This window comes from Agelaius tricolor, unplaced genomic scaffold, assembly GCF_023055355.1.
Source record: "Agelaius tricolor isolate 1412-34295 unplaced genomic scaffold, bAgeTri1.0.p SCAF_50, whole genome shotgun sequence".
NCBI lineage: Eukaryota > Metazoa > Chordata > Aves > Passeriformes > Icteridae > Agelaius > Agelaius tricolor.
In genome coordinates, this window is record NW_027269310.1 from 1,293,951 (window position 1) to 1,316,564 (window position 22,614).

The 22,614-nt window shown below is 55.7% G+C and overlaps 2 protein-coding genes across 2 annotated transcripts in view; both read right to left on the reverse strand.

Moving 5' to 3' along the window:
* The window catches only part of LOC139604387 (zinc finger protein ZFP2-like), a 521,402-nt gene that overhangs the window by 8,231 nt on the left and 490,557 nt on the right, over window positions 1-22,614 (reverse strand). The window lies entirely within an intron of this gene.
* On the reverse strand, window positions 9,503-18,299 carry LOC139604364 (serine/threonine-protein kinase pim-1-like). The gene is made up of 6 exons (XM_071455537.1): window positions 18,165-18,299; window positions 11,416-11,991; window positions 11,249-11,299; window positions 10,679-11,045; window positions 9,858-10,034; window positions 9,503-9,609 (listed from the first exon to the last, which is right to left on the reverse strand). Exons 1-6 carry the CDS (start codon window positions 18,297-18,299, stop codon window positions 9,503-9,505), a joined length of 1,413 nt encoding a protein of 470 aa, XP_071311638.1.

The window sequence follows — 22,614 nt, forward strand, 5'->3', positions numbered from 1 at the left end:
ACAGCTCAGACTGAGCCTGATGGCTCCAGCAAAGCTGCTGCTGCTGCTGTCCATGGGCACAGTGGCTGAAGGCACATTAGGGATCTCCTGTGAACCTGCTGGTCACTAAAAGGAACAGTTTGGTGATCTCAGGCACCACTTGCCAAAATTCAGAACTAATAATTCATAATCATCCTTTAATAATTATCCCCCCTCCCTGCCACTCTCCAGTAGTAGGAATCTGAAGACAAAGTCTTAGGAAATTGCCTAATTTCAATCAAAATCCTTGTCTTGGAAATATTCTGAGACTGATCAGCATGTGAGAGCTTCATGAGCATTTCAGCTCCCCTGCAGCAGAAATCCTCAGAGATGCACTGCCAGAGTCTGCAGGCATTGGGATGTTGCAGCTTTAGGAGATCAGTGCAGGAGCTGCAGCTGCATTGTCCTGCAGCCAGAGGTTGCTGTGCCAAGGGCTGGCAGGGATTGTGCCCCAGGCACTTCCCAGCCCCTTCCCAGCCCTGCCTGCTTGAAGCTCTCTGTGCCTCTGTGCTGTGCCCGGGCTGGCTGCAGGCAGTGCCCCAGCCCTGCTGGGCTGTGCACAGGAGCTGCTCCTGCCCAGAGCTGTCTCTCTGCAGCTCTGCTGCCCTTGCCAGGAGCTGCCTCTGGGCCAGGAGCCCGGCCCAGCTCAGCAGCACAGACACAGCACAAGGACTTTAGGAGCCTCTGGGCCTTTGTGCTCAGGCCCTGAACATCAGGCCCTGAGAGGGAGCTGAAGAAGCCTCTGCAGAACTCCAAGTCACAATCCAACTCCAAAGTTTCTGGGACTTGTAGTGGCTCCCACTGAGGGACACGACAGAGAAAGTGTCCCCAGGCCCCAGGCAGAGCAGAGAACTGGAGGCACTGATGGCAGCTGGGGACAAAGAGAAGCCAAGGCTTGGTGCCCTGGGGCACAGCAGGGTCTGTGCCAGCAAGGGCTGGGAGGAGACACCTTGTGCTGAGGCCCTGGGGCCTCCTGGCCCAGCCCCAGCCAGGCTGGGCACTGCCAGCCCCTTGTGCTGCCCTCTGCATCCCCCCCTAGCCCACATCCCAGGGGCCTCAAGGATCTGCTGCAAGGAGTCCCTGGGGAGCCTTGCTCAGCAATGGCCCTGGCGGCTCCTGAATGCTCCCTGCAGGGGCTGCAGCTTTTTCAAAGGACTTGGGGTTTGGCTTTGGCCTTGCAGTCTCTGAGAGCTTTGTGCAATCATGGCCTCCAATTACCTGCTGTAATTAGTCCCTGCAGAGGCTCTGTCAGTAACACCACTCAGTGGGGCTCATGAATGCTTCAAGGTACTTCAGTTCTTTTAAGGTACTTGGTGTTTCCCCTTGGATCCAGACTCTGGGAGAGCTTTGTGCAATCATGGCCCCAATTATCTGCGTTAATGAGTCCCTGGAGAGCTTTGTACTGACACTCAGTGGGGCTCATTCATGCTCTGAGACACTCAAGGTGTTGAAGGTACTTTGGATTTTCCTTTCCACACTGAGTGTCTGAGAGGTTTTTGTGCCATCCTGGCCACCAATTCTCTCCTCCAAGGAGTCCATGAGGAACCTGTGTTGGACAGGGACCTCAGTGGGAGCCATGAATGCCTGGAGACACTTTGGGTGTTTCCTCTGACTCTGACTCCAGGCAAGGTTTGTGCAATCTCCTCCCAGGCCCTGAGGTTCAAGGGCTCAGCTCCAAATGCACAGTGAGGCTCATGAGGATCAAGCAAGTCCTGACAAACCATGGCTCTGCCTTGATTTCCCTCTGCTCCTGTGCAATTCATTAGGAGGGTTATGGAGAAATAGTTATGGAGAAATAGTTCAAAGAGCTTCTAGGAAATATGTATTCCTATTTGAAAGGGTGTCTTTTATTGCTTTTCTTATTACACAAGAAGTGATTGCAGCATTCAGTGACTGATATTGATGCAGGGACTGTCCTAAGGAGGTCTGGCCTGCTCAGAGAAGCTGTGCCTTGAGCTCTGAGCCAGTGTGGACAACCTTGCTCCACATTCCCCAAGCCCATGGTGTCTCTCCTCACTCACCTGGGAGCTGCTTTGCTTGGAGAAGTGGCTGCACTCAGGCAAAGAGGGATTTTCCTTCTTTGAGTTTTGAAGCCATCTAAAACTCCTGAGTTTCCCCATTACAAACAGACATCCTCCTCAAGTGTGTGCCAAGCCCAAGGTGGCACCAAGAGCACTCCAGCCCTGCCCTGGGCCAGCTGTGAGGGTGGATCATCATCCCAACAGGCAGTGGGCCATTGCAAGGGGCTGTTGCCATGGACACTGCGGGGACCCCAGTGCTGGGTTTGGGTGCCATGGCAACCGCCATCAATTCAGGTTTCCTTGGAAAGCAGCCCCAGGAGCCATTTCTGCAGCCAGGTTCCATGGCCCCTTGCCTGCAGAGCTGCTGCTGCCCTGGGCTGCCATGGCAACCCTGAGGACAAAGCGGTGCCAGGGCTGTTCCAGGCACAATTGCAGTGACACTGGTTGGTGCCAGCAGGTGCCATGGCAACGGCCACGGGGACCCGTTCCTTGGTTTGGTGCCATGGCAAGCAATGCCCGGAGCCGTTGTGATGGTTGGTGGGCATGGAAAGCTGGCCTGGGCCCCTTGCTCAGGGCTGGTGTCAGTGCCCAGAGCCAGAGGGGATCCCTTGCTGGGGGCTGTGCCATGGCCACCTGCCCTGTGCCGCGCTGGCCGCTCAGGCACCAGGAACCAGCAGCCAAGGGCACTGCCAGGGCCAAAGGCCAGGTCAGCCAGACAGAAAGGGGCAGGGCTAGGCACTGTTTCCATGGCACTCGGCACTGGGGGGACACCTGGGGCACCTGGCCTGGCAGTTGCCATGGAAAGCCCTGGCAGGCACTGAGGGCACAGCCCCTGGCACTGAGACACTGCTGGGCCGGGTGCTGAGCACAGCGCTGAGCACGCAGAGATGGTTTTGTTCTTGCTGAGCTGCAGCACAGCCAAGGCCTGTCCTGCCCCTCGTCCAGCCACGCTGGGGAGGGGCTGGGGCTGCGGGGGAGCTTGGCAGGGGACACAGCCAGGACAGGTGACCCCAACTGACCCCGGGCACAGCCCAGACCAGAGCACATCATGCTCAGGCTATGAAGGGGGGAACAAGGAGCAAGGGGGGAATTTTGGAGGGAGGCTTTTTGCCTTCCCAGGTAACACTTAGGCAAGAGGGGGCCCTGTTTCACCAGTGGGCAGGGTCACTACCAAAGACACAGACACCAACTGAAGGAATTGTGGCATTTATATCATGCACAGCTGCAAAGCATTACAAAAGGATAAGCTCAGCAAAGCACATCAGCATTAGCAAAGAATTACAAAAGGATAAGCTCAGCAATCCATCAGAACTCATCATTACATTTTGATGACTAACCCCTTGGTCAAACACTAGAGGTGTTTGTGGCAGACAAAGATTCTGGCTGACTATCAAGGTACACCTTACACACATCAGTAGTACTTCAGTGACACCGTTCTTCATTCTTTTTTCTCAATCTCCTTGGAGTTAGGAACAAGAATTCTGTTGTCCATGGAGCTGGCACCTTTTTAATTCCAGAATAATGCCCCCAGGCCCTTTGCTGTTCAGCTTTACCATGTTGTCTGGGGCTAACAAGGCTTGGGGGGCCCTTTCCCCTCTGGCTGGAAGGGGCCGGGTCCCAGTCCCTGAGGGGCACCCAGGCTCCTGGATGCAATTCCTGTGCAAGTCCCTCAGTGTCACAGCAGCCTTCCCATGGAGCCCCGTGGATCAGAGCAATTGCCAAAGGGGCCCTTGGGGCAAACAGGGAGATTTGGTCTGGCAGCATGTGTAAAACAATATCCTGTCAGATCTACTTGTTCTCACACACAATCCTTGGCTGCAGGGACACATTCCCATTGTTGCTGCCCAGCTTTCAGGACTCAGAGTTGTCTTTCCCAGGAGCTGCTCCTTCAGCTGCCTCGGGAGGGCCATTTGGCCTCCGGACCCACACTCTGGCTCCATTATTAGGACGGCTGCATCCAAACCCTTTATCTCCACAAACGCTGGTGATTGCAGCTGGAGCTCCTTTTTTCACAATCGTTCTCAAAATTGCAAAATCAATAATTGTGCTACTCTGTCATGGGGTTGAATAATCCAATCTTGTTCACTATTGTTTAACAGAATTACTGTAATTTCTCCTGCATATTCTGCATCAATTCCTCCTGCCATGACATGAACACTTTGCAAGGCCAAGCTCCAAGGGAGCAGTTACCAAAGCAAAGTGTCCTGGAGGAATCTGAATTCCTGTTTCAGTATTGATGGCTCTCATTTGCTTTGAATTCATCCTCATTAATTCCAATGCATGAAGGCCCAGGCCTGCAGCCTCTGGGCTGGCCCTGCCAGGGGCCATCACAGCCAGAACAATTTCCCAGGCAGTCCAAGTCTCACTGCCCATGGTTGGATTTGCAAATTGGGGGCAGCCGTGCACAGCCAGGGGGTTTCCATTTCCCCCGTGGGCCATTGTTCAGGGCAAGGAGCACATCTGGGAGATGGGTTCTCCATGGGCAAAGGTTCCCATCTCCTCATTTTTTCAACTGCTCTTTTAACAACCCCTTCACCCGTTCAACCAATCCTGCAGCTTGTGCATAGTCTGGTACATGAAAAACCCTGCAGGCTTCATCCCTGTATTTTTCACAGCAACAGACAAAGCACTCTGCATCACAGTATCACCAAACCCTGGGGAAATAGCCAATTTCCTCCCTTCCTCCTTTTTTAATTGTATACAATCTCACAAAGTTGACCACTGACAGTACGGTCCTGGCCAATCCTGTTCTGTAGGGTATTTAGAGTTACATTCTTGAGCAGCCAAAGCTACCAAATTAGTATTGTCAGCACTATTTCACATTATTATTATTTCATATGTAGATATACATATTGATATACATATAGACAGATAGATACAGACATATATCTATAATATATCTATAATATATATATTAAGGTCTTATTATACAATAAATACATATAGTTATGTAGTATATTGATATTTCACTGGCACAAATGCAGCTGAGCTCAAGATTAAAACCTTCTGCTCTTGCTCCATGTGGGAGCATTCCAACAATAATTGTTCCTTCTGAAGGTGCTGTTTCCAATGGACTCTTAACAAATTCATCTTTGTCTGCCCAAACCCACAAGTCCTTTTCCTTTTCCATGTGCAGTTTTTGGATGCATTTGAAGACATCCAGGGCTGCAGCTTCTTTTACCCGACTGCCCCACTGCTCCCACGGGGCTCCCACCTCAGCCCACTGCAGAGCCAGGGAACTCCAGGGAAGGGCTTCCCATCTGGGAATTTCTGATGACACTGATGCCTCACATTGACATTGAACAAGTGACATTTGGTTGGGATCTGGCCAGACTGGGCCAGTTTGGTTTGACCAGTGGCCAAAGTCAGCACCAAAGACACAGACTCCAACTGGAGGAATCAGTGTCATTTCCTGCAGTTCAGAGCAGCAAAGAATCACAAAAGGAGCAGCTCAGCAATGCACCCAATCATCCCCACCAAAGATTGCCTGCAGTGATTAAGAAAGATGCAGCAGCATTTCCCCTCAGCCTTTGCCATCCCCCAGATGCACACAGCAGCTGGGGAAGCTGTCACAGCCAAGGGCTGCAGAGCCACTCCTGGGCACTGGCAATTCCTGCAGGTGCCTCCAGCCCCACTGAGGCTCCAAGCCCGCTGGGAGAGGGCCCAGCTCTGGCAGTGCTGCATGAACAAACTGACAGCACTGCTAGTGTGCCAACATCTGCTTTCATCCTCCCCTTGGCTCCCTCCCAAAGCCTGGCCAGGCCTCAAGGAGGAGCCAAGGCAGCTGACTTTGATCCTTCAGCCCCACACAAGGCCAGATGTCAGATTTCATGGCCTTGTCGTGCTTCTAAATACACAAAGGTCCATCCATGTTTCACTAAGGAGTGGCTACATCTATCACAGTGCTAATGACCATGCATATCTCATCAGGGAGCAGATACAAAGGTAACCTTTGCTTGGAAGGTTCCTCCAGAGGCCACCTTGGGCTCAGGGCCTGCTGTCCAGGCCTCACTCAGGGCTGCTGTCCAGGCCTTGGCACTTCAGGGACGTGCTTTAGTGCTGGGCTTGGCACTGCTGGCTGAGCGGCTGCACTGGGTGAGCTCAGAGGGCTTTTCCAACAGAAAGGATTCTGTGATTCCATGATGATATCGGCTGCATTCAGCTGGGGCTATTTCAGCAGCATTACTTTGCTCCAGAAGTTCCCTCTTGCCCAGCTCCCGTGGCCTGAGGCTTCAGCTCCTTCAGCTCCTGGTGCTGAGCTGCTCATGCTGAACGAGAGCACTCGGAGAGACGAATCCAGTCCATCCAATTCCTTCTGGGACACGCAGAGGGGAGGCTGTGCAAACAGGAGCATTGTTTGCTGTGGCCTCCTCTCTGCCCTTCACGCCTTCCAGCGCTTTGAAGCAGCCAAGAGCTTTCTCCAAGAGTGCAATGGAGCAGCTGTTCCTGCTCGCAGGCCTGGCTCTTCCCAGTCTCTGCCCTTGCCTGCTTCTGTCCCTCTTGCTGTGCCCTCTGTTCCCCCAGGGCTGGCTGGCTGCTGCCCAGGACTGTGGCACTGGCACAGATCCAGTGCCCCAGAGCCTCCTTTCTGTGCCCCTGGAGCTGCCTGGGCACAGCAGCCTTTTCCATCTGCAAGCTCCCCATGGACAGGGAGTGCCCAGCTCCGTTCCTTGCACAGCCTCCAGGAGCCCAGGGCTGCCATCTCAAGTCCCTGCTGGCACTGGGGGCTCCCAGGTGCCTCAGGCTGCTCTGACACCGCTGCACACGGGAGGGAACAGGGGCAGGGGCTGTGCTGAAAGTCAGCTCCATCTGCTGCTGCTGCTGCTGCTGCTGTGGGGTCATTTGTGCAGCCCTGGCCCAGAGTCAGGGATCAGATGCTGCCAGTCTCTTCCAGCCCTGGCTGCTCAGAGGTTGGGCCTTGGAGCCTCAGGTGGCCAAAGGCAGCTGCTGCTGGGCCCTCTGTGTGTGCCCATGTTCAGCAGTGCTGCTCCATCAGTCTGTGCCCAGCAACGGGGAAAAGCCTCAGCCCTGCAGGGCCAGGAGCTGCCGGGCTCTGCCTGAGCAGCTCAGCCAGCAGCAAGGGAGCTGCTCCACACAGGAACCAGGAGCAAAGGACATTCCTTCTCTAGGACATGTTTTCTATTTAAAGGAAAAAAAGGCAAAAGAAAAAAAACTATATAAAATGTGAAAGATGAAAACAAAACCCAAGTGTTAGTGAAAAAGTTCTGAAACTTTGCATTAAGAGGTAAATGATCTTTTTTAAAGGGGAACTCAGTTATTTACATTGTAAATGTGCTGATGGCGTGGATCTTACTGACCTCAGCAGCCTTTGAAAAGATTTTGGGCTTTGTTTCCAACATTGCCATTTGAAATTGTGCTCAAAGCAAGAGGAAATTGCTTTGTGCCCTTCCCGCTCCAAGCAGGACTGGGAATGGAAACTCTGTCCAAGCCCAAATCCTTTAGAAGACGACCTTCCTTCTCAGCCTGGGAATGAGCTGCACATTCCCTTTGAAACTCTCAGGGATTTCTTAGAGACACCAAGTGCCACTTAGGGCTTTTTGCTCTGGTTTGGCAGTGAAGAAGGGCAATTCTCCATCCATCAGCTCCAGACTGCACTGCCTCAGGAACACGGCCCACTCGCCAGCTTTGGCCCACTCAGGCACTTCTAGAGGAGGAAGAAAGTGCAATTGCACAATTCCAGCCAATCAAGAAGGAAGAATGGGACAGACAAACACCCTGTGCAGATCCAGGCGTTCAGCTGGGACTGTGGAGAGTTTGGGTTCTTGCCAATTGGATGTGTGTCCCCAGCTGCAATCTCTGGGCCTGCAGCAGAGTCTCACTCAGCTGCCAAAGCAGAAAGCTCAGGCGCTGTGCTGGCAACGGGCTCGTCTGATGCAAAGCTGTCAGAGCAATGGGAGGGCAGAGCCAGCCCAGCTGGGCCCAGGGCTGAGCCCAGCAGAGCCCTGGCAGAGCCCAGAGCAGCCTCAGCAGCCGCAGAGCCCGGCTGCAAGGAGAGAAAGCAGAAAGTGCCCCTCAGCTGAGGGCTCCTGTGCCCTTGTGCCAAGGCCTGCGGGGCCCAGGCCATGCTGGCTGTGCCCAGAGCTGTGCCCAGAGCTGCCCATCCCTGCTGCCTTTGGCAGCAGAGCAGGAGGGCAGGACATGTGCCCAGCCTGCAGCCAGCCACGGCACATCCAGCCCTCAGCAGCTGCCCAGAGCAGGATGCTCCTGTGCTCGCTGCCATCTCCCAAAAGCTCTGATCCCACCCTGCCAAGCACACAGGGACCCACCTCACGCCAGCCACGGCTGCAAGAAAAGCTGCTCCCAAACCACGTCCTCAGCCTTCTCCAAGGCCACCGCCCATCCATGCCACAGCTGCTCCCAAGCACTTCCCCATCCGCACTGGACCACCTGGAACGCTTCCTCTGGAAAAACAAACAACACATTCTTGAAAAGAGATTAGAGACAAAAAGGGAAAACAAGAAAAACAGGAAAAACTCTTATCTCTCTCAGGGCCTTGAGGAAGGCCCAACTCCTACATGGTAGGGAAAAACCCAGCCATGGGTGAGGGAAGCCCACACTTTCTCACTTCCACCCTGCACTGCCCCCCAAAATCACGGTCATCCCAAAGCAAACAAGGGCAGTGCAGCAGCCCAGCCCTTCCTTGCCTGCAGAGCAAAGCAGCCCCTGCACAGCTTCTGGAGTCCCACCTCTGCTCCCACCATGGGGCTTTGCTTGTGTCGGGCTGGCTGCCCCAGCCCCAGCCCCAGCCCAGGCCACGGTGGCTGCTGGGGGCTGTTGGCAGGGCCAGGAGCCCACTCCCATTTTGTACCCAGCCCAGCCCATGCCCCAGCCCTGCCAGAAGCAGCTGGGCAGCGACTGAAGGATGAGTTGCATCTGCCCCAGCACAGGGGGAACCTTTGCTTCACAGCCAGGCTGGGCCATGCCCAAATCTGGCAGCATTTCCCCGGGTGGGGACTCACCTGCAAATTCCCTGTGGAGTCTGGCTTTGAAGAAGGTGCCAGAATCAAAGTCCATCACCTTCAGCCTCCAGTGGCCAAGCTGAGGAAGAGCTTCTCATCCTTGGTGCCATCCTGGCTGTCTCCAGCAGCAGCAGCAGCAGCAGCAGCAGCAGCAGCAGCAGCAGCATCCCCACCCAGTACAGCTTCTCCAGGGGCTCCTGCTCCTTCCCTGGGGGCAGACCAGGCTCTCAGGGCTCTGCCCAGGGCCCCAGCTGTCAGGGAACCAGCACAAGCAAAACCAGCTTGGATGGCAGCCACCAGTGCTGGGCAGAGCAGCTCAGCTGCAGCACAAGGGCTGCGTGTGCCCATCCCATGACCCCCATGCAGTGACACAGGCAGCACAAAAAGGTCTGGGTTCCTTTGCTTCTGATTGCCAAGGCATGTGTGGAGCTGCAACTTACCAGGGCCCTGGATCAAAGTGTGCCTGTGGCTCTCTCCCTTCTTCTATGGCCGAGGAATATCCTGCACCCAAGGATCAGAGAACAGGTCTTCTAATGTGGGTCTTTCCAAGGAGTTCACGGATAAACACCACCTGATCAGATCTTTGCACTCTGGGCAGAGAAAGCAGAAAGTGCCGGTCAGCCAGAGAAGGCTCCTGTCTGCTTTGCCCCACTATTGCCATGCCCAGGCCATTCTGGATGTGCTCAGGGCTGGGCCTAAACTTTCCCATCAATTCCCTGTTTTGGAGGAGAGCAGGACATGTGCCACCTCCTCAGCAGCTGCCAGAGCAGGATGCTCACAAGCCCGCTGCTGGCTCCCAGCACTGGGATTCCCCCCGTGCCCAGAGAAGAGGATCCACCTTGAGAGAGCCCTTGTGGCAGCGGGAACTGGCCCCAGCTGAGGTTCCGGCCCCTCCTGAAAGGGTGCTCCCCGCAGACCATCTGGTGCAGCAGGATGCCCAGGGACCAGATCGTTGCTGCCTCGCCATGGTACCAGCCAAAGTGGGTCCATTCCGGGGGGCTGTAGGATGGTGTTCCTATGGAATACAGATGGAGTTCAGCAGGGGGATGCTGCTGCTCCCAGAGCCTGGCCCCAGCATCCCTGGGCCTGCGGGGGCTGCATCAGTGGCACACAGGGTGACCACTGCCCTCTCGCCAGCACCTGGGACTTGTGCACAAACTAAGGCTTGGAAAAGAAGCCACTGGTGTCAGAAGAGGGCAGAGGAAGCCCCGGCTAAGCCTGACCACGACAAGCAAAGAAAAACCCTCTCTGTGCTGGGGAAAACATGCCCTTATCCTCCCTGCCTGCATTGCCCCAAAAATATTAGGAAGTAAAGGCAAACAGAGCGAGTGGAGCAGTGCAAGCCCTTCCTCTCGCCTGCACACCAAACTGGCTGGGGCACAGGTTCTGCCCCCCTCTCTGCTACCCCCACCCACGGGGGTTTTGGGCGGGTTGGCTGCCCCAGCCCAGCCCCAGTCCTGGGCAGAGTGGCTGGCAAAGGCTGCCAGCAGGGCTGGAAGATGGCTCCCCACCCAGCCCCGCTCTAAAGCAACTCAGCTGAAGACTCAGTCCCCTGACTGGCAGCAAAAGGGAGAATCCCCGCTGCCACAGCCAGCTTGGGCTGGGAGATGTTGGGCCATGAGATCCCGGGACCAGGAGTACACCCTTACGTGGGCTCACCTGCAAAGTGGGTGTAGGCTGTCTCTTGCAGGTAGGTGCCACAGCCAAAGTCGATCAATTTGGCCTGCCCGGTGGCCAGGTCAAGCACGATGTTCTGAGGTTTGATGTCGCGGTGCAGGACCCCGCAGCTGGTGCAGTGCCACACGGCCTCCAGCACCTGGCGGAACAGCTCCCGCGCCACCTCCTCGGGCACGAACCGCCGTGCCCGAATGAAACGCTGCAGGTCCTGACACCGCTCTGGCCGCTCCAGCACCATCACGATGTGGTTGGGCAGCTCGAGCCACTCCAGCAGCTGCACCACACCAGGGAAGCCAGTGGACACCTTGGCAAGCAGCACGATCTCCAGCGGGGCCCTGCTGCCGTCGGGCTGCGGGAGGAGCACGATGCCCTCAGTGGGGCCGATGCCGTGCCAGGCCTGGGGAAGCCCTGAGCCAGCCCGGGATGCTCTGCACCCTGCGCTGCGCCCACGCCCGCTCCCCCTCGAGGCGTCCTGGCGGCTTCCACCGTGCCGGGCCTCGGCTCATCCCCGCCCGGCAGCCCCGGCTGCTGCCGCTGGCCCCGCTCACTCACCAGCTCGCCCCAGTGCCGCACGCGGTTCCGTGGTACCCTCTTGATGGCCACCTGCAAGCCAAGGACAGCAGCGGGCTCAGCTCGCCGCCCGCCCTGCCCAGCCCCATCCTCCTCCTCGTCCTCCTCCGCCCCCTCGTCCTGCGCCCGCCGCCGGCCCCGCCGCTCACCGGGGCGCCGTCCGAGAGCCGCGTGGCCGCGAAGACGCTGCCGAATCCTCCGCGCCCCAGCAGCGAACCCAGGCGGTAGCGCTCCTGCAGGGCGTCGTGCGCCGTCCCTGCGGGCGGGACGCGGCTGTCAGCGCTCGGCCCGGGGCCAGCAACGGCCCCCGAGCGCCCCTCAGCCGCCCCGGGCCGGCCATGCCCAGGCCTTCGCTCCTCGCAACGCGGCACGGGAGGCTCGGGGCCGGCGGCCGCGCTGCCGAGCGGCGGAGCTCGGGCCGGGGAAGCCGCAGCGGAGGCGGCGGCAGCGGCCGCGCCGCCTGTGTCCTCCGCGGGCCCCGGGAGGGGCCGGGGCCGGGGCCGGGCTCGGGGCTGGAGCCTGCCTCGGGGCCGGGGCCGGGCTCGGGCCAGGCGGAGGCGAAGGGCGGCGATGCCGCCCCCGCACACGGCACTGATGCCCGCCCAGCAGCGCCACCGCCAGTAGGGCCAGAGCCGGGCGGAGGCGAGACCGCGGCGGGACGGGCGGGGCCGGGCACGGGGCAGCCCCGCCCGGGGCCGGGGGCGGGCCGGGGGCATGGCCCGGCCCTGCAGGGGGAGAGGGAGGCGGGGACACGAGAGGGAGGCGGGGAGAGGAGAGGGACGCCGGGCAAGGGACCCCGGGAGAAGGGTGCCCGACGGCGGGAAAGGGAGACTCAGAGACAGAAAGAGAGAAAGACCAAGAAAGAGAGAAGGAGAAAGAGTTATAGAGTTATCTGCTTTGCTGCTTCTGCCGCTGCTGCCGCCGCTGCTGCTGCCGCTGCTGCCGCCGCTGCAACTGAAGCACCGGGGCCGTTCGTCCCCGTGTCCGTTCCCCGCTCGCCCCACGAGCCCCACGTTCGAGCCCCGCGCGCCCCGGGCACAGCCCCTGAGTCTGTCCAAACACGGGAACTTTGCAGCCTTGAGCCCAGGTGCAGAGCCCTGACTCCTGCACACTGGCACAGCAATCCCCTCGCTTGCTGCTCTGCATTGGCCTGGCTGAGGGGCAAACACTGGCGGGACACCTTCCCTTGGGCTAGGATTCCTACCTGAGCCCAGCACTGCACTTACATCTCCAGTGTTGCCTTCCAGTAAAAACAGGGGAAGGAAAACTCTGTGTGCCTCATGGTATTTTAGAGTGTCTAAAAATCACTAAGCCACCGATCTTAGAGGTGCAGTGCATCTGGAATTCCTGGGATGGAGAAGTAGTGCAACCTGGAAAAGGGGAGCATAGAAATAAATAGAGGAATACATCTTGGATTGTTTCTTTCATTTTCATTTCACTTCTGGAAAGCTGTTCCAGTTTTCCAGGAATCTTCTCCTGTCTGCTCTTGCCAAGAATCTCTCCTGGAGAACAAGGTCAAGCTTCTGTCCCAAGATTTGCCACCAGCTGCAGCTTCTCTTGGCTTTCCACACTGCACAGTGTCTGCAGCAGGACTTTTGCAGCAAAGCAGGACAAATGTTTGGAGAACTTTACATGTCCTTTCTTTTCCTGGTGGGCTGGGGTGTTGTGCCACTGGTGAAGTTTCCATTGTGACTGTTTGTGCTGGTTTAGGGCAAATTTTGGGAGGAAACCTCCAAAAGGGGTCCGTCTAGAAAGCAACTTCAAGCGGCTCCTCCCCCTACTAGTTTCGGAAAAAACTTCCCTGGAGAAAAGTGGACAAAACCAGTTTATTTAACAAGTAAAGTATTCCCAAGCATGAAAAATGAATAATATTAAATAAAACCTCTGACAGTGCTGAAGAGATGTCAAATTCAGAAAGTCCTTTTTGTGGGTTGTAGTTTGCTCACTCGGTCTCTTCTAAGTCCCTCTGGTGCTGGAATGCAGCGTCCCAGACCTCGGTGGGCCACAGGTGTGAGCTGCAGGTGTTTTTCTGGGTTTTCAGTCCAGAGCAGGTTTCAACAGTTCCAAGAAAAAGGAAAGTCCCAGTCCCAGGAACTTCTCTGCCTAAGCTAGCTAAAACCAAATTGCTGGACCTGGGCTGTGAAGGCACTGGGAAATTTCCATATCTGGGCACTGGTGGTCCCAGCAAACACCAGATCTGGATGGTGCTGGAGCCAGAACCTGGAAATTTCCAACTTTTGGCTTTCTGTGTTAGCAAATCACTGCACTTGGGCTGTGCTGGCACCAGGAAGTTTTCAGATCTGGGCGCTGGCGCTGCCAGCAAACACCAGATCTGGGTGGTGTCGTTGGCAGCAACAGAAATCTGCCGGATTTGGGCTCTGCTGGCACCGGGAAATTTCCAAATCTGGGCGCTGGCACAGCAAACACAAGATGTGGGCGGTGCCAGAGCCAGTAGCAGCAAGTTGCCGGGTTTTGGATTTCTGTGCCAGCAAATTGCTGCATTTGGGCTGTGTCAGAATAGGGAAATTTCCAGATCTGGGCACTGGCGGTGCCAGCAAACACCAGTGAAACCTTCTGGTCCTCGTCCGGACCATTGGCCAGTGGTTTCCCTGAGAACCAGCTCTGGCCACTTTACAGACAGAGACTGCTTTCATCTGCTTGTCTGGAAACAGAACTTTAATGCAGGCAAACACAACAAACAGGACGGCGTGCACAGTACACAGAGCAAAGCAGAAAAAAGCCTGGGTCCAGGGTCCTGCAGGGATATTTATACATTTATATATGGGGAGGGGTTAAGGTGGGATCTGAGGGAAGGATCCAAGAGGAAGGAAGGATTATGAATATTACAATTTTTGCAGTAAAATGTAACCAATGGTAGCAAAGAGAACTCAGAACTTTCTAGTAACAATCTGCATAACTGAACAAGAGGATTATGGGCGGGAGCTCCTGCTGACCCCAACTAAAGAGGGTTTTCCCACGGCCTTAAGCCAAGGTCTCCTTCTTCTTTTAACCAACCCCAACACACCAGATCTGGGTGGAGCCTGGTTTTGGCTTTCTTTGCCAGAACATTGCTGCATTTGGGTTGTGCTGGCACCAGGAAATTGCCAGATGTGGGCACTGGCGGTGCCAGCACACACCAGATCTGGGTGGGGAACGTGCAGGCACCAGGAAATTGCCAAATGTGATCTTTCTGTGCCAGAATTGTGCTGTGCAGGCATCTGAAAAATTCTGGATATGGGCACTGGCAGTGTCAGCAAACACGAGATTGGGTTGCTGTAGGTACCAGGTATTTGCCTGGTTTTGGCTTTCTGTGCCAGCAAATTGCTGGACTTGGGCTGTGCTAGAATAGGGAAATATCAAGATCTGGGAACTGGCAATGCCAGCAAACACCACATTTCCGTAAGGATTGGATCTGGACCCGTTCCCCTCCCTTCCCTTTTCTCCCTCAACAAGGTGCCAGAGGGGCTGGACAGCAGCCAGGCAGAAAGGGACCTGCAGGGACTGGTGGACAGCAGGCTGGACATGAGCCAGCAGTGTGCCCAGGTGGCCAAGAAGGCCAATGGCTCCTGGCCTGGATCAGGAATGGTGTGGCCAGCAGGAGCAGGGCAGGGATTCTTCCCCTGTGTTCAGCACTGCTTGGGCAGCGCCTCGAGTGCTGTGTCCAGTTCCTGGCCCCCAGTTTAGGAAGGCCATGGAGGGGCTGGAGCGTGTCCAGAGAAGGGCAACAAGGCTGGGGAGGGGTCTGGAGCACAAGAGCTGTGAGGAGCAGCTGAGGGAGCTGGGGTTGTTTATCCTGGAGAAGAGGAGGCCCAGGGGAGACAAGGTGGTGTCAGGGCACAGGTTGGACTTGATGATCTCCATGGCCTGTTGCACCCTTGCTGATTCTGTGATTCTCTGAAAGCACCCTTGGAGCAGTTGCAGGATGAGCCCTGGGCCTCCTCTTCAGGAGCTCCAGCAGCCCAGGTCCCTCAGCTTCTCCTGCCAGCCCCAAAGCCCATCCTGTCAGTCCTGCAGAGCCTCTGCAGCTCCTCCTCACTGCCCAGAACAGGGAGCCCCAGAGGCAGACACAGCAGCCCAGATGTGCCCCCCTGGCCTGGGGTGCCTCTGGCAAGGGAGCAGCAGCAGGCACTGCAGGAGCCTGCAGACGATTCCTGCAGCACTTGTAGGATGATCCTGCTGCCCAAGGGACGTTCCCATGGGGCCAAGTCAGGAACTGCAATGGGGAGTGGGACCAGAGAGGGAAGGGCAACCAGGGATGGGCTGTTTGCAGGGGAGGGAGCAGGGCTGGGCAAGAGGAAGAAATTTGTATCAGGAAGAGGAAAGAAAGCAAAGGTGAAGCCAAGGAAATGCTCAGGGCAGTTTGGGGGTGGCTGCCAGGCAGCCCTGGCTCTGAGCAACAGCATCTGCAGTGGCACAGGAAACTCCCAGCTGATGGGAACAAACCTTCTGGCTGACTGCAGAGGCCAGAACAAACCTGGGTGGTTTCCCTGCCATTCCCCAGCCCTTGCTGGCCCCAGGGGCTGATGGCATTTGTGCTCCCTCAGGTTCATGTCCCCACAGCAACAGCATGGGGGTGCTGCCCCTGCTGTGTGCAATGCAAACAGGGGCTGCTGAGGCAGTGCTGCCATGTCTGTGCCTGCAAGGATGGGGCACCTGTGTGAGCTGGGGGAGAGGCCAGGGCTGCAGAGGGGGGATGTTGTTGGCAGCTGCATGAGGACGCTCTGGGACGCTGCCCTGGGCTGTGCAGCGCACTGGGGATGGATCAGCCCCTGCTCTGCTGCTCATTCCCGTCTGCCCCAGGGCCCTTGCAGGGCACCAGCTGCTGCTGCCCTGGGCTGCCATGGCAACCCTGAGGACAAAGCGGTGCCAGGGCTGTTCCAGGTACAATTGCAGTGACACTGGTTGGTGCCAGCAGGCGCCATGGCAACGGCCACGGGGACCCGTTCCTTGGTTTGGTGCCATGGCAAGCAATGCCCGGAGCCGTTGTGATGGTTGGTGGGCATGGAAAGCTGGCCTGGGCCCCTTGCTCAGGGCTGGTGTCAGTGCCCAGAGCCAGAGGGGATCCCTTGCTGGGGGCTGTGCCATGGCCACCTGCCCTGTGCCGCGCTGGCCGCTCAGGCACCAGGAACCAGCAGCCAAGGGCACTGCCAGGGCCAAAGGCCAGGTCAGCCAGACAGAAAGGGGCAGGGCTGGGCACTGTTTCCATGGCAACCGGTGTCGAGAACGGCGGAAGAATTGCAGCACACAATATGCGTGAACAGCAAATCTCAAAGTTTATTGATAACTCACACATATTTATATTGGTGTTAATGAAGCTTATACATATTGCAAAAGCTGAGCTCATTATTGGTTAAAACACACATGAATCAACCACACCTACTTCTATGCTCTAATGATTATTTTGTTTCTATGTTTACATTCTTGTGGCTATTCTACCTAGGCTATCTTCATTTTTCTGGCAAGCGATTTTCTCCCCCATCTTCATGTTGCAGCAAAGGTCACCATGACCCTTGTCAGTGATTGGACACTGATTACTTAATCCCCAGTTTGTTTCCCCTATCCTTATGCAACGGTATCACATCAAAGTGGCCTTTCTCAGCTAGCCAATTATCCACAAAGCTCTCCACATTTCCCCCGTTTTTCTGTTGAACAAGCATGATTGAATGTGGTAGATATCATCTTTTGCACCATATTCTGTAAGCATATACAAAAACATGGTAAAATTAATACTAACAACAAAGCTACAATGGCTACTACAATGCCTACCTTAACAATAAAACGTAACCATGATCCTAAGCCTAAAGATTTGAGCCATCCATCAATACCCAGGCCTGATTCTACCTGTAAGTTCCCAGTTAACCTTCGCAACTCAGAGAGCTGTGAGTGAACAGACTGCGCATGATCAGAAAGATTCATGCAACACATGCCCTCAAATTCTTCACAACCATGGCCTTGTGCAAGTAAAAGAAAATCAATTGCAGCTCTATTTTGAAGTGTCGCATGGCGAATAGAATCAACATCAAGCAAAAGACTCGAAATTGCCAAAGAAGTTGCATTTGTTTGTTTAGCAAGCCAACATCCTAACTTGTTTAAAATAGCCTGAGCACCTGCTGCCGATACCCCTGGAGTTAAGAAAGATGCTGCAACTATGACCACTGGAGACCAAAACTTTACATCATCCTGGCAGTCCACTGCAAATGCATGAGCCATTCGTTTGCTTCTACGATGGTGGCGGCTCATGTTCAGTATCATGGACATGTTGGGTGTAAGTAGAGACAGCCGTCCAAGTGTACATGGTCCCCCGTGCAGCATTGATGGGATACTGGCCCAAGCACGGTCTCCGCATATCAGGAAATATCCTGCTGGCAATTGAATAGGGTCATTTGATGAGACTCACCCTCTCTTTGTTGTATAATTGCACCAGGCCAATGCATTACGGTAGACAGCCATGCTGGAAGTTACAACATTAGAATGGTTTTTGACTGACAGCAGGCTTCTATAGTTAAAATGAATGCATGCATCTGCCATCACTGACCCTAACAGCTCTAACTCTTGGGGTTCCTGCAGTGCTATAGGAAAGTGAGAAATCCACTGATCCCAATTATCCACACTCGTCCTAGCATTGCTGACCTTACAAGTTGGTATATGTGAAGGGCACGGCCAGGGATCTGCCGCCAATCCAACCAAACAGGTTGTGAATGGATTGCCAGGAGAAGATAATGACAGGCAAATAGCCTCCTGTTTAGTTAAGGAGCACGGGGCCTGCTGGGCCTGGAGCTGCCCCTGGGCCAGGTTTCAGGCCAGCGCCTGCGGCAGGGAGATGCACTGGGGGAAGGGGGATGGAGAGCTGCTGGAGAGGCGGACTTGGGGCCAGCAAAGGCCAGTTAGAGAAACTCACAGCCAGGCCAAAGACACCCGTTTTGTCCCCATCGGCGGTGCACGTGCTGTGCTTGGGCCAGCTCCCCAGCACGTGCAGCAGTATCAGCAGCGCCGGCTCTGCAGTCCTGGGCGAGCACATGATGCTCTTCCACATGGTGAAAGCAGCTCTGTGGGGTTAGAGCTCTGTCTCAGGGGGGTCTCAGACACAGCAGCGGGGCCTGGGCAGCAGTGGGGAGCTGAGCTGGCTGCCAGCTCTGCCTCTGCCCAATGCCACTGGCCAGCAGCAGCCAGGCAGCCCAGGCCTGTGGGGACAGGCCCCTGAGGGGCAGCGAGGGAGCATGGCAGCAGGCTCGGGGCCTGACGTGCCAGGGCTGGCAAAGGGAGCAGCCAGAGGGCCCTGGAACTCTCTTTTGCTCAGGCCAAGCTACAACCTGTCCAACCTGGGCCAGGCTGTACAGGCTGATGGGCTGGGGAGCCCTGAGCCCCTCTGGGCACGTGGGCCCCATACCTGTCACAGGACGGGGCCACGCGCAGGAGCGTCACGACTACGTCAGCGGGCTGTGCTTCCGTCAGATCCAGCAGGCTCCTGTTCAGCCTGTGCTCAGCAAACTGATTGGCCAGGAGCCACTGGTGGATGTACCTGACCATGGCGGGCACCTGGAGAAGGCACGGGGAGACTTGGAAAGCTGCCAGAGGGAGGAATGTCCCCAGCTTCTCCAGACAAGTGCTCCCCTTGCCACCACGCTGCCATGGCCTCCAAGAGTTCCAGTGAGCAGCAGGCATGGCTTGGGAGAGCAAGCAATTCCTGGCAGGATCAAAGCCTGGCCACAGGCTGCTTACTTGCTTTGGCTTGGAAAAGCCCTCCTCTACGAGCATATCCAGCAGAGCAGCACTGGTCTTGGTTTTGAAGATGTGCAAATAGGCTCTGAGCCCAGTGCCCATGGTGCTGGTCTCTTCCGCCCGAATTTTCTTGATGAATTTGCAAACCAGCTGTAGGAGAAGGGCAAGAAGCCAGGCATGTTGCTGGCAATGCTCCAAGCACGGTGCCAGCAGGCCCAGCCCAGGTGGGGATGGCTGCAGCTACCTGCGCTGTTCTGCGGAAGAGGCCACGGGCGGGCTCCTGCTCTTGTGTGCGCTCCAGGGCTGCACCTGGCAAAGAGCGAGCACAGCCAGAGCTGAGGGGCTGCGGGAGAGGCCGGAGAACACGGCCCAGCCCTGCGCTGCCCAGGCAGGGAGAGCCCCGGGATGCCCCAGGGGATGGAGCACAGCCTCTGCGGGGTGTCTGCCCGGCCCCTTTTTTGTCCTGTCCATGGGCATGGCCCAGGGGATGGCATGGGATGGGATGGGATGGGATGGGATGGGATGGGATGGGATGGGATGGGATGGGATGGGATGCAAAGGCGCCAAGCTGGCTGCAGGCACCAAGCCTGTGGCCCAGCTCTGCCACTCACCCTCCTGCAGCTGTTCAATTGGCAGCACCTCTTTGGTCTCCTGTGCTGGGGCAGCTGCAGGGCCTTCTTCCTCCTCTTCCCCCCAGGCCACCTTGGGCGCTCTCAGGGGTCTCTGCTCCATGTTAGTGCCTGGATTTGTGGCTACTTGCAGGAGAGATGCCTGGGAAAAGCTCTGAGTCAGCAAGTCCTGCAGTTGTGCCTGGAAGGCACCTTCAAGACAGAAGCCTGGGCAAGGCTACAGGACAGCAAGTCCTGCACTCTGCTCTCGAGGGCTCCTGCCACAAGCACCGGAGACTCCTGGATTGTGGAGGAGTCACGGATTCAAGGAGTCAAGGATTGTGGTCAGGCCTCGAGGGCACTGATGGCAGGGATGGGAGATGCCTCTGGGGCACCAAGTCCCATGCTCTGCCCTCAAGAGCACCTGCAGAAGAGAAGTCTCGGCAAGGCCACGCGTCACCAAGTCCTGTGGCCTGGCCTGGAGCTCAGCTGCAGGAATAAGGCCTCACAAAGGGTCCGGGTCAGACAGGAACGAGTGCGCGGTGCGGGGGCTCCTCACGGCACCGCTCTGTCCTGTTCTGCCCCGTTGCGTGCTCCCAGCAGCCGGGCAAGCTTCTATTTCCCACGTGTCACAAAGGGGCCTTGGTCACCGGGTTCCGTTCCATGGCACGGTGAGCGTGCTGCAGCGTGCCAGCCAGGGCCCTTGCACACACTTCCTTCTGCCCTGGGTCCGCCTCCAGCCCAGCCCAAGTGGCCCAGCTTGGAAGGAATCCCTGGCACCAGGTGTCTAAGACAGCCCAACAGGGTCTTTAGGACCGGCTGAAACCATCAGGAAACCTGCCCTGCTGTGCGGCCTCAGGGCAGCAGAAGGAGCCCCAGGGCTGCTGACGCAGCCACGCTGGGAAGGTCACAGGACCTTCCAGAGAAGCTGGCACGGCCTCCTTGGGACGCATCCCAGCTGGTGGCCATCCTAAACCCGCAGGTGTGGCACGGACAGGGAACGTGTGGGCCAGGGCATGAATCCTGCTCTGACCCCTGGGCCCCAGGGAGTGCTGACATCAGCAGGTGTGGCAGAGTCCCTGCCCAAGCAGAGCTGCCACACCCCCGAGCCCTGGTGCCCATCTCCTGCCCCAGAGACCTGTGCCCCCAGGGGGCTTCTGTGCCACAGGGAGCCAAAGCCCACGTGCATTGGGGGCTGTGCTCCTTCCTGCAGGGGCTGTTGGCAGCAGCACCTGGAGCAACTGCTGGCAACACCTGGTCTCTGCCAGAAGGTCTCACTTCCTGCTGAAATTATTTTCTCATTGAAGTATTTTCCTTCAGCACAGAAACATCTTACTGAAGGCACAGAAGAATCGGGGGTTTAAGATTCCTCAATTCAGAAAAGCTTTACTTTCGATTGCTCAACTCAAGGAGTTCCAAAATGTTGCAAACTTCCCAAATTCATTGGGATGGCCTGAGAAGGTGGAGAGTTGGAATTTTGCTTCCCAGTGTTATAAATGATCAAATCGTGAGCCAAAATTATCAAAAATTTAGCAAAGATTCATTAATTTGTCTGCGAGACCGAATTCCAATGTTCGAAACCACCACAGCCAAAGAGACAGCGTTGAGCCCGAGTTTGGCGCTGGGTGAACCTGGACCTGACCCCTCGAGTGTCAGAGTCTCCCCCATTCACGCACGCTGCTTCTTGCAGCGAGGTTTTATACAGTTCATTGTGCCCGAGGCAAAGATGACCAAATTTCCTTTGTAACTCTTCACACGCATCGCTGTTTCTTTCCATGTGCAGAGCTGGACAAAAGCCGGGTCCAGGTGTGCCATTGGTGTCAATTGGCTCTGGGGAAGCCGTGTATGCAGATGTATCAGTTTGGCGCCGCTGACTGTCTTGAGAGATGCAATTGGCAAGGCGATAATCGCTCTTGGGTGGCTGCTGAGGACTCGGGAAACCAGTGATCATCGCCCTGGACGCTTCTATCCTTACGTTAAGGCATCGATCGTTATCTTAACGTGTGTCCGGGAACTAGTTGAATCTAAATAGACAGCTGCTCCCGGCTGGGATGGTCAAAGACATGCTTTTGGATTTCATAATATTTTTTACCATACATTAATTGCATGAATTATCCCTACCATATATTACAATCCCTCCCCTTTTATATCACTAATTTAATTCATGCTTCTTTTATAGCCCAAATTGCTAAATTCTTTTTATATCTACTTCTATTTGCCACCATTAAGGGTCTTTCACAAAGAGAGTAACCTTTATTAAACTATTCTGTACTCCCCTTGTGGAATACCCTGATACTCAGTATTGTTTACACTCGTTTTCGCTCGTTTCTTAAATTTTGCCAATACTTCGGCCGCATTGCTGGCATACTTCTTTTCTCCCAGGCTCATGATCTTAGGTGTGTTGCTTCCGGAAGCCAACTCCAGGTCCACGGGCACTATTGCTATCTGCATCCCCTGTACGACGGAGTGGATCAGTCTAATAAAACAAGGAATTACACATGGCAGGAATAGGATTCAGGCTACTGAACACAGCACGAAGAACATAGTTGTATTCCACCAGGCCCCATCAAACAATTTGTCCCACCATGAAGATTGCAAAATTGAATTCCATATTTGAACAGGGACATGGGCCACTTTCTTGATTTTGGCTGCCAATCCTCTCATGGTCTCCCCATAACTGTCAATCTCAATACAGCATTCTGATTCATTGAACTTTCCACACACTCCCCCTTCTTCGGCCAGCAAATAGTCTAAAGTTATTCGATTTTGGTACACAAATGCCCATACCTGGGTGTGCTGCTGACTAAGTAAATCCAGGGCCTCAGAGGTGTGATTTGATACAATTTCCACCACTGCCTGCAGCCAAATCAGCCGGCTCAGTAGGTAAATCGGAGTCCTATACCTGTAGCTTCCATCTTGAGCCCACGTGCTCAGTCCATAATAATCAATTATTCTTGCAGCCGGCCACTCTTCCTCCCGCCAGGTTTGTTTACCACTTGTTACAGGTATCATCTTTTTCAA